Genomic DNA, 12,493 nt, shown 5'->3' on the forward strand with positions numbered 1-12,493 from the left:
CAAAGCCAGGAGTTTTCGAGTGTGTTTTTTTTTTGGTTTTTTTGCCTCCTTCTTAAACAGTATTCACTCTCTGGAGTCTTGTAATATTCAGCCATCAGTCTTTCATTATAAGCTTGTTTAGTTCTCATTTTAGAAACTTTACAGTCGTAGCTCCATCACGCACAATCGACAGAGTGGTCTTTTAGCCCATTTCGGATTTTCCGTTGTGATTTCCAGCAAGCTGGTGCAATCTTTCCACTGAGTATGCCATCTGAGGACATACACATGCACAGGAAATGTGCCTCATTGCTCTTATTCAAGAACATGACTCCAAACTAACCATGTGTGGACTTTCCTGCATAGTGAAATCAATATTCTAATATGATGACTCATACGCAACCCCTCATTGGCAAACAGTGTGCTACTTCAGCCACTTTCATAGATAAGGAGAATGATTATGATCGGGTCACCCCCTAAGCGGATATTTATATACTCATTTGTGCCTGAATTGATGCGGCTATCTAACTAGCTGGCGATATATGATTATATCATGTTAGCTACCTTTTTTTTTTTTGAAAAACCTAGTTAATCAGATTTCTGGGAAACAAAGCTTGGGGTTTTTTTTTTGTTTTGTTTTTTTGTTTTTTTGGACCAATTTGTCCACCCATGCTTTCTTTTTTTTCTGTCCTCTCTCTAAAGTTTCGAACTCAACTTCTGTCCAGGCCACACAAGCATGTTTCTGAGCCACTGAAGGGCCATAATCTAAACACTATTTCTTTTTAACAGATCTATTTTTTATTAAGTAACACCAGAACCTAGACTCTGAAATTAGAATAGAATGATCTGATTTCCAAATATGGAAAATATGTAATGTTAAGATAGATAGACACACTACATGGCCAAAAGTTTGTAGACACCTGACCATCACCTGAAGGGAACCAGTGAAGGGAAATTGTAATGCTACAGAATACAGAGACCTTCTGTCTGCTGCTTCCAACTTTGTGACAACAGTCTGGAGAAGAACCACATATGGGTGTGATGGTCAGGAGTCAACTTTCCATGTATTTATCACAGGATTATCTCTGCTAAGATCATCTCTCTTGTCTTTGTGTGCTATCCAGTTGTTGTTTTTTTCACTATATTTCTACTGCTGTACACTGTGTGATATATTTCGGGATTTGGAGTTAATCACTGACTCTCACTAAAGACCAAGCCACGACTCATTTCTGAATAATTTGTTAGACCGTCTGACTTGCACCCAACACAGCATACCCTTGTTTCAGCAATGTGAGATCACTAAATCTTGTAAATGCTGAGTAGTAGGTACTATATATAGAACCCTATGATAGTGTGTTTCTATCAGAAAGGGTTCTATTAGACCTCTTTTTTTGGAAGAACAATTATCGAGTTAAAGAAGCCTTGAAAAGTTTGAATCCTGACAATGCCACAACCATCCATGGCCAGGAGTCAAGGGAGCAAAATTGGCCATGGTCTCTGGGTGGGACTGGCATACTCCCTGTCAATCACAGCGATACTAGGCATCGGTGAGCTCATGTATGTGGAAGATGGCACTCCCTGTGATGCAGCATAAGCAGCAGTGGTTGACTAGCATTATGTGTCACAGAGGAAGCATGTGTAGCCCTTCACCTTTTGCCGAGCGGTGATTGGCTGATGGGAGAGCTGGCTGGTGGGTGGAAACTGGCCAAGATTAAATTAGGGAGAAAATGTGGGGGGAATTTTTTTTTACAGTTTGCCACGGGTGGTTGTTGTGGATTATTAATACGGTGCAGCAGACCTGCGTGAAGTTGGCCCCCCCACCAACGCAAAACGTCAGCAAAATAGTCTCAATCGTTTGTGCTCCGTTTGTGCTATTAAAAGATATTAAAAGAATATTTATAGGTCATTGTTATAGGTATATTTATAGGTCAGCATGAAGCAACAATGCACCATATTAATAACCGGCACTTTTCATTATTTAAACTTATTTTTTAAAAATATTTACACATTTAAAAAATTCACTATAATTTTTTTAAGATCCAGTTTTCCACTTTTAGTTGTTTGACATACATTTAACAAAGCACTTTTCCTAAATGTTTTGTTTAAATAACTTGTGTATCACGTAATGTACAGAAGAAATTCATGTAATTTGTTAAAATGTGTATCAATTTTCTTAATTGAAAAAAGGTAAATAAATATTTCAGTATGTCAGTACTCGTTTTTCAACAGTCATCAAGTATTTGGACACTTTTTGTGGCTGAATCTCAAATACTGTTCCTTTAGGCACTAAGTAGTTTTAATAACACCAAACCCCATGTAGTGAGTATATATATAGTGACTAGGATGCCATTTTGTGATTGTGGATTTTGACATGGATTGTAAAATATGAGACAAAATAACATTAGTTTAGTAAGTAGATGAAAAATGTAGGCATTCATTATAAACCTGAAGTTTCCTTCTTGATATTTTTTTCCTTTGTACTTGAGAAAGGGATGCCATTTATACCAGTGGTTTAAGTGGGGAGTGTGAAGCATAGTCATTTTTTAATGGCAGCGTTAATGAAGTCATACAATGGGGGAAATAAGTACTGAACGGGTCAGCATTTTTTCAGTAAATATATTTCCAATGAGGTTATTCACATGAAATTTTCACCAGACATCAGTATTAACTCAAGAAATCCGGAAATATAAAGAATTCAGAACATTAAACTCCATAAAAAAACGTCATGTGGAATAATAATAATAAAGTGGAATGACACAGGAAAAAAGTATTGAACACGCTAAGGAAAAGCAGTTCTCCAAGGCAAGATAAGGCAAGGAACCAGCTGAAATCTGTCAGTAATTATACCCCATATCTGTGCAAATTAAAATCAGCTGGGTTAGTAAACTGATGGTCTATATAAAAGCTTTTTGTTACCAAGGTGTCACACAAGAAACATCTCATGATGGGTAAAAGCAAATAGCTCTCTCAAGACCTTCACAACCTTATTGTTGCAAAACTCATTAATAGAATCGGATACAGACATATTTCAAAACTTCTGAATCTTCGAGTAAGCACCATTGGGACCATTATCCGCAAGTGGAAGCAATATCACTGTCATCAACCGGCCACGCACAGGAGCTCCTCGCAAGATTTCTGACCAGGGAGTCAGAAGAATAGTCAGAAAAGTAGCCCAAGAGCCAGGGACCACTCGGAAAGAGCTCCAGAAACACTTGGAGGCAGCAGGCGCCATTGTTACAGAGAAAACAATCGGCAATGCACTCCACTGCTCACGCTCACCCCGCAAGACTCCATTACTAAAGAAAAGGCATGTCGAAGCTTGTTTAAAGTTTGCTACAACTCATTTGGACAAGCCTATGAAATACTGGGAGAGTGTAGTCTGGTCAGACGAGACCAAAATGGAACTTTTTGTCTGTCATACTACACACCATGTTTGGAGAAGAAATGGCACTGCACATAACCCTAAAAACACTATACCAACAGTGAAGTTTGGAGGTGGAAGCATCATGGTGTGGAACGGTTTTTCATCACATGGTACTGGCAGACTTCATATAATTGAAGGAACGATGAATGGAGCCCTTTACCGGGAGAGTCTTGAGAAGAATCTGCTGCCATCCACCAGGATGATGAAGATGAAACGTGGGTGGACCTTCCAGCAGGACAACGATCCAAAACATACAGCAAAGGAAACTCTCAATTGGTTTCAGAGAAAAAAATCAAGGCATTAGAATGGCCCAGTCAATCACCTGACTTCAATCCAACTGAACAAGATTTAAAGAATTTTTTAGGAATATTTTTAGAAGAATGGGCCAAAATCACACCTGAATACTGCGGCCGATTAATTTCTTCATACAGGACTCTCCACTAAGTATTAAAGAAATTTCAGTTAGCATGTTCAATACTTTTTTCCTGTGTCACTTTATTACACATGACTTTATTTAGGGACTTTAATGTTTGGATTTCTTTATATTTCCGGATTTCTTGAGTTAATACTGATGTCTGGTGAAAATTTCATGTGAATAACCTAATTGGAGATATATTTACTCAAAAAAATGTTGACACGTTCAATACTTATTTCCCCGCACTGTAGGTTCATTAATATTAATAATGCAAACACTAAAGCTTTTAAGTGAAATTGGAATGCAATCAAAGTGATTTGATTGCACTAATAAAAACTTTGAACTATTCCATCATAAGACTCTGTATTGAAAATGTCCACATTATTAAACCAGTCATTTTCTATTAGACACGATATGTAGAGATGTAGAACTCTTATGGCTAAGCTTAAAGGAGTCATAGGGAGAGCCCATGACGTAGGAATGAGCTGAGGAATTTCACATTGCATCATAATTAGTTTGCTTGATGGTTTACTGCTCGCTATTATTAATGTTGCGTAAAGTCTAAACAGCAGTTTTTTCCATTTATTTTTTAATTTTTTTATTTGTTCGCTGGTGTCAGTGGTGTCTGGATTGCTGTTATGTGTTTGCGTTGAAAGCGTGTGTATCGAACACTTTAGGTTTTTTCGGATTTCTCTTTTTTTGGAACACTGAGGACTTTTCCGTCACGGTTTCGTGCCATCTGGCTTTATAAACGCGGCCCGTGGACGGAGGGGAGTCATCATGTTACTGGCTCCAGCATTCACAAAGGACAGCTGCTTAGCACTAATCAGATGCAAGAATTGTGTGTGTGTGTAAAGGGCTTTATCTGGCAGGGGGAAAGCAGGCCGCACCCCTCAGTCCCGCTCGGAGGGAAACACCTGCAGTGGGAGTGGAGATGTTAGCAGGGGGATTGTTCACACCACCATCTGCTTTTAGATTTTGACCTTTTACTTTAAAACCATGTGACATTTGAAACTTTCTCTCGGTGGGACTGTTTACACGGCACATCAACAGGTAGATATTATCAGCGTGTCCTCGGGGTCGGATTTGTGAACGGCGCGTCAAATTTTAATCAGCGCACTCGAGATTTTAATTCTTTACCAAACCACTTGGGAGTGTTTCTGATTGTAACGTAGTTGAGTTGGAACTTGGTTAAGCAGTGCAGTTATTCCGGATTTGGATGTGATTATGGAGACCATGACTGGGTTGATTAAGACTGTGAACAGTAATTAGGAAAATGTGCCCGAGCAAGAAGTTAATGAGAGAAAGGCAACTTTAAATGGTAGAATAAAGCGAGGGAAATATTTGCGGGGTGTGTAAACGGGGCCTAGTGGTAACACACATTCGCTTTATTTCACTGGGGGGGAATACGGTATAATCCATTGTCAAAAGATTGCCGTGAGTCAACAAATATTTCATTTTATATAGATATTATGAGTTCACTTTTTTCAGTTCTTTGTCATTGATTAAAACTGTGTGCAGAATTTTCTTAGTTCTTTTTTTTTATTATTTGTTTTTTGTTTTTGTTTTTTTGTTTTTTGTGAAAGAGCTCATCATAGTGTGAGGAAGTGCAGTTGGGATGCCTCACCGCTCCAGAGTGGCCGGTTCAATCCTGAGCTTGGGTTACTCTCTCTAGGGTGGCATGTTCATGTGGGTTTCATCCGGGTTCTCCGGTTTCCTCCCACCTCTCAAAAACATGTCACTACGTGGATAGGCGATGAGAAATTGCCTCTAGGTGTTTGAGTGTGTGGTGCCACCCTGAGGTTGTACCAGGCTGTTCCCAGGATAAACCCCAGATCCAAGCAGCACCTATCCCAAGCTTACTGAAGTGGAATAAATGCGATCTGGCCTAGAGTCGAGCCCAAATTTTGCATCCCACATGGTTATGAATGAAAAGATGATGGAACTATTTTGCTGTTTATTCACAACAAAAAGTCCAAAAAAAATTAAAAAAGAAATGTTTGTGTCCAGACAGCAATTCAAAGCATAAGGCAAAATCACAAAAAACCAAAGGAAGAATTGTGTGAAAATGAGATTTTCCATTGTAGTCTTCAGACTTCAGATGTGATCCGAGATGTCTTTAAAAAAAAAAAAATTTTTAAATGTTACACACGAAAGAAAAAAGCTGCTCCGAGGATCTAAATCAGTTTACAGGTTTATATGTTTAAAGGATGGGCAAATGAGTTATTATATTGCATACAAAACAGATGCAAACTTTTAAACAGCTCTAATCCCCACACCCACTATTATCTTATTTACCGTAATTTTCGGACTATTGAGCGCACCTGAATATAAGCCGCACCCACTAACTTTAAAAAGAAAAAAATTTTTGTACATATATAGGCCGCACTTGTCTATAAGCCGCAGGTGTCCACGTTGTAAACATGAGATATGTACACAGAAAGATGTTACACAGAGATTTTTTTAAACTTTTAATTAAATGCGTACCGTAAATGCTTTATTCCGAACAGTGCCTGTAACACGGCTGGTTAAAAAAATAAAAAATACAGTTGCCTACCAGGAAAAGTCATTGATCGCTATCTTCATCTTCCTCCTGCGCACTAAAACCACTAAAGTCGTCTTCTTCAGTGTCGGAATTGAACAGCCTCAGAATTACCGGTACTTCGTCACACACTTCCTCAGTCTCTCTTTTGTTGTCGCTCTCAATGTCACTTACGTCTCGAGGCAAATTCGCCCTTGAGCTCGTGCTGTCCTCTTCATCACACAGCAGTCCAGCCTTTCGAAACCCGCTGGTGATAGATTTTTTGACACTGCTCCACACTGTTAGGATCCACTGGCAGACTTGAGCAAAAGTTGCTCCTCGCATGCTATTTCCTTCTTCGACAGCCAGATCGATTGCCTTTAACTTGAAAGCTGCATCATATGCATTTCTTCGTGTGTTTTCCATGATAAGGGTGTGTGCATGAAGCGCAAAATGACTGATCTGAAGAATTTAGTGTGAGTGCGTTTGACTTAATTCGAACAGTTTCATTGGTCGACTGTGACCTGTTCGGTAATTACATTGGTAAGCTCGTTAGCCCGTAAAAATCCATAAATTAGCCGCATCATTGTTTAAGCCGCAGTGTTCAAAGCGTGTGAAAAAAATAGCGGCTTATAGTCCGGAAATTACGGTATTAACATTTGGCAATTTGTTGATGAAGCTGTCAAACTAATTCCGTTCCAGACGTCCTTGATATTCTGAGTAACAGAATGAAGTCGTATAAGCTCCAGGCTCTCCTTGCGTACGTGAGACACAATAAGGTCAAACAGGGTCAGCCTGAGACTCTGAACAGTGTGAGCTTTGACACTTGATGAACTCCTTTTGCATCACTTTCGCCTTCACTGACTCGACCTGCAGCGTTTACTCTTTCACTGCAGAATTCCAAACCGTTCCACAAACCTTTCCAGTTCACGATGGCGGCGTTAGGTGGTCAGTTTAACCGTGTTCTCGTTTACTCTGATATGACCGTCGGTTTTCTGTGAAACTCTTTTGTGCCTCGTTTTCTTGAGTCCAGATGTGTTAAGTGCTTAGAGAGAGTCTGGGTTTGGCATTTCATCAGATTTCTGAGTCATTTCGACCCTCTGCAGGTTCCAGTAACTCGCCGAACTCATCTGTCTGGATGTGACGCTAGTGTGGAAAATTTCCTCTGAAATCTCTGACCATTATTTATGTGGCGTACCTATCACTGTAGCACTCTTACAATGTTTAAACCCACTGCTTCTTGTCATAATATTTACCCTGTAATGAACCTCATACACTACATCTCTACCTTTCCTTTCAAAAGGAAGCCATTAGTTTTATTTATTTGCATTGTTGCATGTCAGATGGTTTGAATCAGTTTGGTAGGGGTGGCGTGGGGGGGGGGCGTACTTATGTTACTGGAAAAAGCATGATTGGACTCAGATTATGATTAACTCTACAGAATTTGTGAAAAAAAAAATTTGATGGATAGCAGTACTAGCTTTAAACATATTCTACATTTACAAATTTCTCTTAAAAATCTGTTTTATGGTTCTGCGTAGTACTTTTACGGGTTGCCCACAAAGAACAAAGCAAAGAACCCTTTATTTATTTAACTGTTTGGGGTGCTTTTTCTAAGATATTTTTATTTTTTTAATTTTAGTGAGGAAACAAATGTTTAACCTTCTGTACATGCTCCACAGAATTAAAAATAGCTATAAATTGATAAAAAAAATAAATAAATAATTGTTAATAAAAAAAAAATTATTTAATTTCTAATGGTTCCCAAATTGCTGTCATACAGAAGGAATAAAACACTTTGGGACATGCTGTTATAGTAAAATCCACAGCTTCCGAGTAGTAATTCGGCTTCAGCTCACCACACTGCTGGTGATTATTTTCCCATAGCAACACACCCCCAAGTGTTTAATTCCTTTCATATCGTGAATGTAAATGTTTTTGCTGGATTTATTTTCAGGGGTTCTTTAAGGGTTTAGTGGATAATTAAGAGGTTTTAGCTTCATTAAAGGAATCTACTTTGAATCTTTAGAGAACCATTAAAGGTTTTCTTAGGAGAACATGTCTAACAATGTATAATTGTATTTCGTAGTCTAAAGCTGTTCATTTTATGTCTCAGCAAGGCCAGACTGATTACAAATTAGACAAATTGAGCTTGTTTTATTTTTTTTACAGTTATTTAGGTTTTTTCTTTTTTCTTTTATTTGACATTTGACATTTTACCTCAAGTGAGACACGCACACACACACACACACACAGAGAAGCTTTATCTTATATTATGAGTAGCTTTTACAGACAGGGTCCAAAGTGCATGTAACTATGTATAATTGCTCTTTTAGCAAACTTCTTTAATCAATTGCTTTTGGATGTCTGTCATTTTTTAATCACAAAATTCTGCACTTAAATTTTTCATTTTACAGTAGAAGCTTCCTAAGTGAATCGAAAGCAGTTGTAACTCCAGTATTGTCGGATTTATTCTGGTCGCACTCCCCCGCTGCTGTGTCAATGTGAGGCGGCCCGGGAAAACCAGTTGGACGTCGCTGTGGCTGTATTCACAGATAAAAACAACAAAAATCAGGTTTTGACAAACATAACCTTGAGTTTTTCAGTAATATACAGTCAGGAACCAAAGGACGTTAAACTACATGTACGTGATTTAGATTAGGTTTTGGGTGTAGATTGAAGCGCACAGTGGAATTGGAATGCAATGTTAAAATGATTTTCTCCCATTTGTTTTTCTCTGTAACTTAATGTCTTGATGTTAAAATCCTAGAGCTTGTGATTAAGCTGCAGGCAATATAGGGAAACATCAAAATGACACTATCTTACCAAAATGTAACCACGTGAAGGGTTTTTTTTGCACCAAAATAACAAACACTGTGCTGAAACTTTCATTGTGCAACGAGTAAATGATGCAAGCCTGCAGTTTGTCCTTTACTTTTCTCTCCGTGAACACTGCACCCTTTCAACTGTTTTATCCCCCCCTCGTATGTACTTCCAGCTCACCCTTTCTTCTCACCTTCTTTCTGTGACGTCTTATTCTCCCGGTCTCGCTCTCTCTGAGTTATTCCACGGCCATGCCAAGTCCGGCCGAGCGTGTTTTCAAGCAACTGAAAAGAATGAATTATGCAGTAGTAAGCATGCTTACAGCCGGCCATTGGGTGGCCCTTTGATCTGAGTGTAGGCCACACATGAATACCCGTATTGTGATGTTATGTGTACACTGTGTGTGTGTGTGTGTGTGTGTGTGTGTGTGTGTGTGTGTGTGTGTGTAAGAAACAATAGAGAATGCCTGGGCTGTAGTAAATGACAGTACAGGCACATTGGAAAAGGGGACAACTGCTGATTGTAAGCATCTTTAAACTCACATTGACGTCCTGAGACTTCAAAATTGTCCGTTAGACCTGTGACAGCTTTTACTGTATAAGTGCAGTTTTATGTGCATATCTGTTTTCTGGTTTAGCCCCTGCATTATGGTGATTGATGCTTAATAAAACATACAGTGTGCTGTTAAAGAAAAATAATCCACAACCGTATGGTGTGATATTAAGGAATGACTTATTGTGCTTTCTATGCATTTATAGTTAAAAGTTAAAAATAATGTTGATCCACTTATCACTTACTGTTTAGCAGATATAAACACTCAGCCTCTCTTTTTTCTGGCTCTCTTGAAGTAACAAAAAAACAACAACCACACAGCGTGTCATGTGACCTGTAAATTTGACAGCAAACATACCAACTGTTATCAAGCACTGAAACTGGAGACTCCTTCCTATTAAATAACTGTTAAATAAACATCACCTAGGGTTAGGGTTGAAAATGTCTTTCTTTGTTAAATGACAACACATTTTTAATAATTTGTCTATTATTATTATTGTTGTTGTTGTTGTTGTTGTTGTTATTATTTTTGTTGTTATTGTTATTGTTGTTGTTATTATTATTATTACGGTTTTAGATTGTGTAGGTCATCTGTTCCTGTGAATTCGCTGTTACTATAGAAATGATACCATACCATAGAACAAGTGCATTAATTTAACTTAAAACTAATCAAACCCTTCTGAGCAGTCAGATCTGAGAATTCAACAGCGATGAGGTATAAATCTTAATAACATTAGAGAAATCATTTTTAATTTTCACTCTGATTATCTTCAGAGCATGTAGTCCGAGAAGCTCAGCACGTGACTTTACACATGGCTTTTGCTTATGTATATTCTTCTTCCTCTTCTCTCTCTTTTTTTAAGGTCGTAATGAACTGATAGCCAGATACATCAAACTGAGGACTGGAAAGACAAGAACGAGAAAGCAGGTTGGTGCGCTTGTTAACGGTTTAACGGCAACAAGACCATGTTGCTTCTAAATGGAGTAATCAACTGCCTAATGCAAAAGAAAAGAAATGCGCTTCACTTTTACCATGCAGATTCTATAAATATACAAACTGAAAACGCATCCAACTGCCCGTAGGTATATTATACTCGATTTTATATGGAAGCTAAGAAAGGCTACAGATTGACCCCTGCCCCTAACCTTAACTTCTGAAAGGTTTAGTACAATAATGTTTTTTAAACGTCCTAATACGATAACAGAATAAAAAAGAACACGTTAATATAAATAAACCTGAGACTTGAATTACAGCCAGGACAACTGACAGAGCTGCTGTTATAGAAAATGAATCAACTCTTTCTGACCAATCAGAAGAAATAAATGATTTTATATGCAGTATTAATCTTTTCTCTTACAGTTAAGGTGTGTGTTAAATAGAAATGCTTCATTAAGTGTGTGTGTGTGTGTGTGTGTGTGCGTGTGTGCGCAGGTGTCCAGTCACATTCAAGTTCTGGCCCGGCGGAAATCCAGAGAGCTTCACACTAAACTTAAGGTATGTGTATTTACTGCGTGTGTGTGTGTGTGTGTGTGTGTGTGTGTGTGTGTGGATGCCCTACTACTTGGTTGTACGTAACCTAGATCCCCATTGTGTGTGTGTGTGTGTGTGTGTGTTGCTCAGAATGTACTCGGCTGCTGGCTCTAACTTCTTTTCTCCCGCATGTTTGTCTGTCCTCTGCTTCCTTCCTGTTCTGCATAACAGTGTGTTTGTTTTGGAGGGGACCCAGTCTTTGTAAGAACACACTACATGAATTGTTTTAACACGAACACTGCTTACCAAGGCAAAGCCAGTTTTATAAAACACGAGGACTGCCGTGTATTCAAATTCAGACAAATTTAAAAAAAAAAAAAAAGAATGTTGCTCGGGAAAAGTCCTTGAATTTTTGAATACAATCCTTTTGAAATACAAAACATCAGTAGCTGAAAACATTTCTCTCCTTGATGATTGCACACGAAGCGTGTTTATTTCTGCTCTTTAGGCGTTAAAGGAATACTCGTATTAGCGTATTTTAGCGTTTATCTCTATTAACCATGTTTGCAGTGTGTGCTTGATTATCATCGACAGGATTTTAAACACATTCCTCAGTAAAGCAGTTACTGAAATCTCACTTATAATGGAAGTCTAAGGGCAGTTGTTGTAAATAAAAACTTCAAATATGTTATGATGTGCAGATTTAAAACTACAGCTGTTGCATTCTTCCTCTACTACTACTACTACTACTACTACTAGTAATAATAGTAATAATAAACTTTATTTATATAGTACCTTATACATTAAAAATGCAAAAACAGAAAAACAGCTAAACAAAAGGTCAAAAAATAAAAAAATAAAATGACAAATAATGCAATAAATAACAGCAGTGATGAAGAAAATAATAACAATATAAAATATCATAAGTGTATACAAGTATAATAAATACAGATCATATATCAAAGTAATGTAAAAGTAACTTAAAAGTAAGTCAAATAATAAAAACTAGTTCAAAGCTGAAGTGGGAAAATTTTGTTTGTTTTTTTATTTTGATGAGAAATGGATAATGATAATTTGTTCAGATCTTTAAGTTTCATACGTGAAATATGGAGACGGTTAGCACTGGATGATCTGGAATGTAGTTTATTTGATTTGAGAATTCATGATTCAGAATTCACTGTGGTATAAACCAGTTTAAAGCTAAATTTACCTTTAAATACCTTTAAGAGTGTGTGTTTCTCATAAACGTGTGCAATTCAACATCTGCCTTTAGTCTTGCATTGAAAGCCTCAGCCTCACGAGACGAGAGAA

At 37.8% G+C, this 12,493-nt stretch overlaps 1 protein-coding gene across 1 annotated transcript in view; it reads left to right on the forward strand.

Annotated features, from left to right (window-relative positions):
* Positions 1-12,493, forward strand: part of tead1a (TEA domain family member 1a) — a 70,456-nt gene that overhangs the window by 41,901 nt on the left and 16,062 nt on the right. The window contains exons 4-5 of the mRNA XM_053631407.1: positions 10,575-10,639; positions 11,144-11,206. Coding sequence (XP_053487382.1) covers positions 10,575-10,639; positions 11,144-11,206 — 128 coding nt within the window. The remainder of the gene's footprint in view (positions 1-10,574; positions 10,640-11,143; positions 11,207-12,493) is intronic.

Source organism: Ictalurus furcatus, chromosome 8 (genome assembly GCF_023375685.1).
Source record: "Ictalurus furcatus strain D&B chromosome 8, Billie_1.0, whole genome shotgun sequence".
In the NCBI taxonomy this organism is placed as follows: Eukaryota; Metazoa; Chordata; class Actinopteri; order Siluriformes; family Ictaluridae; genus Ictalurus; species Ictalurus furcatus.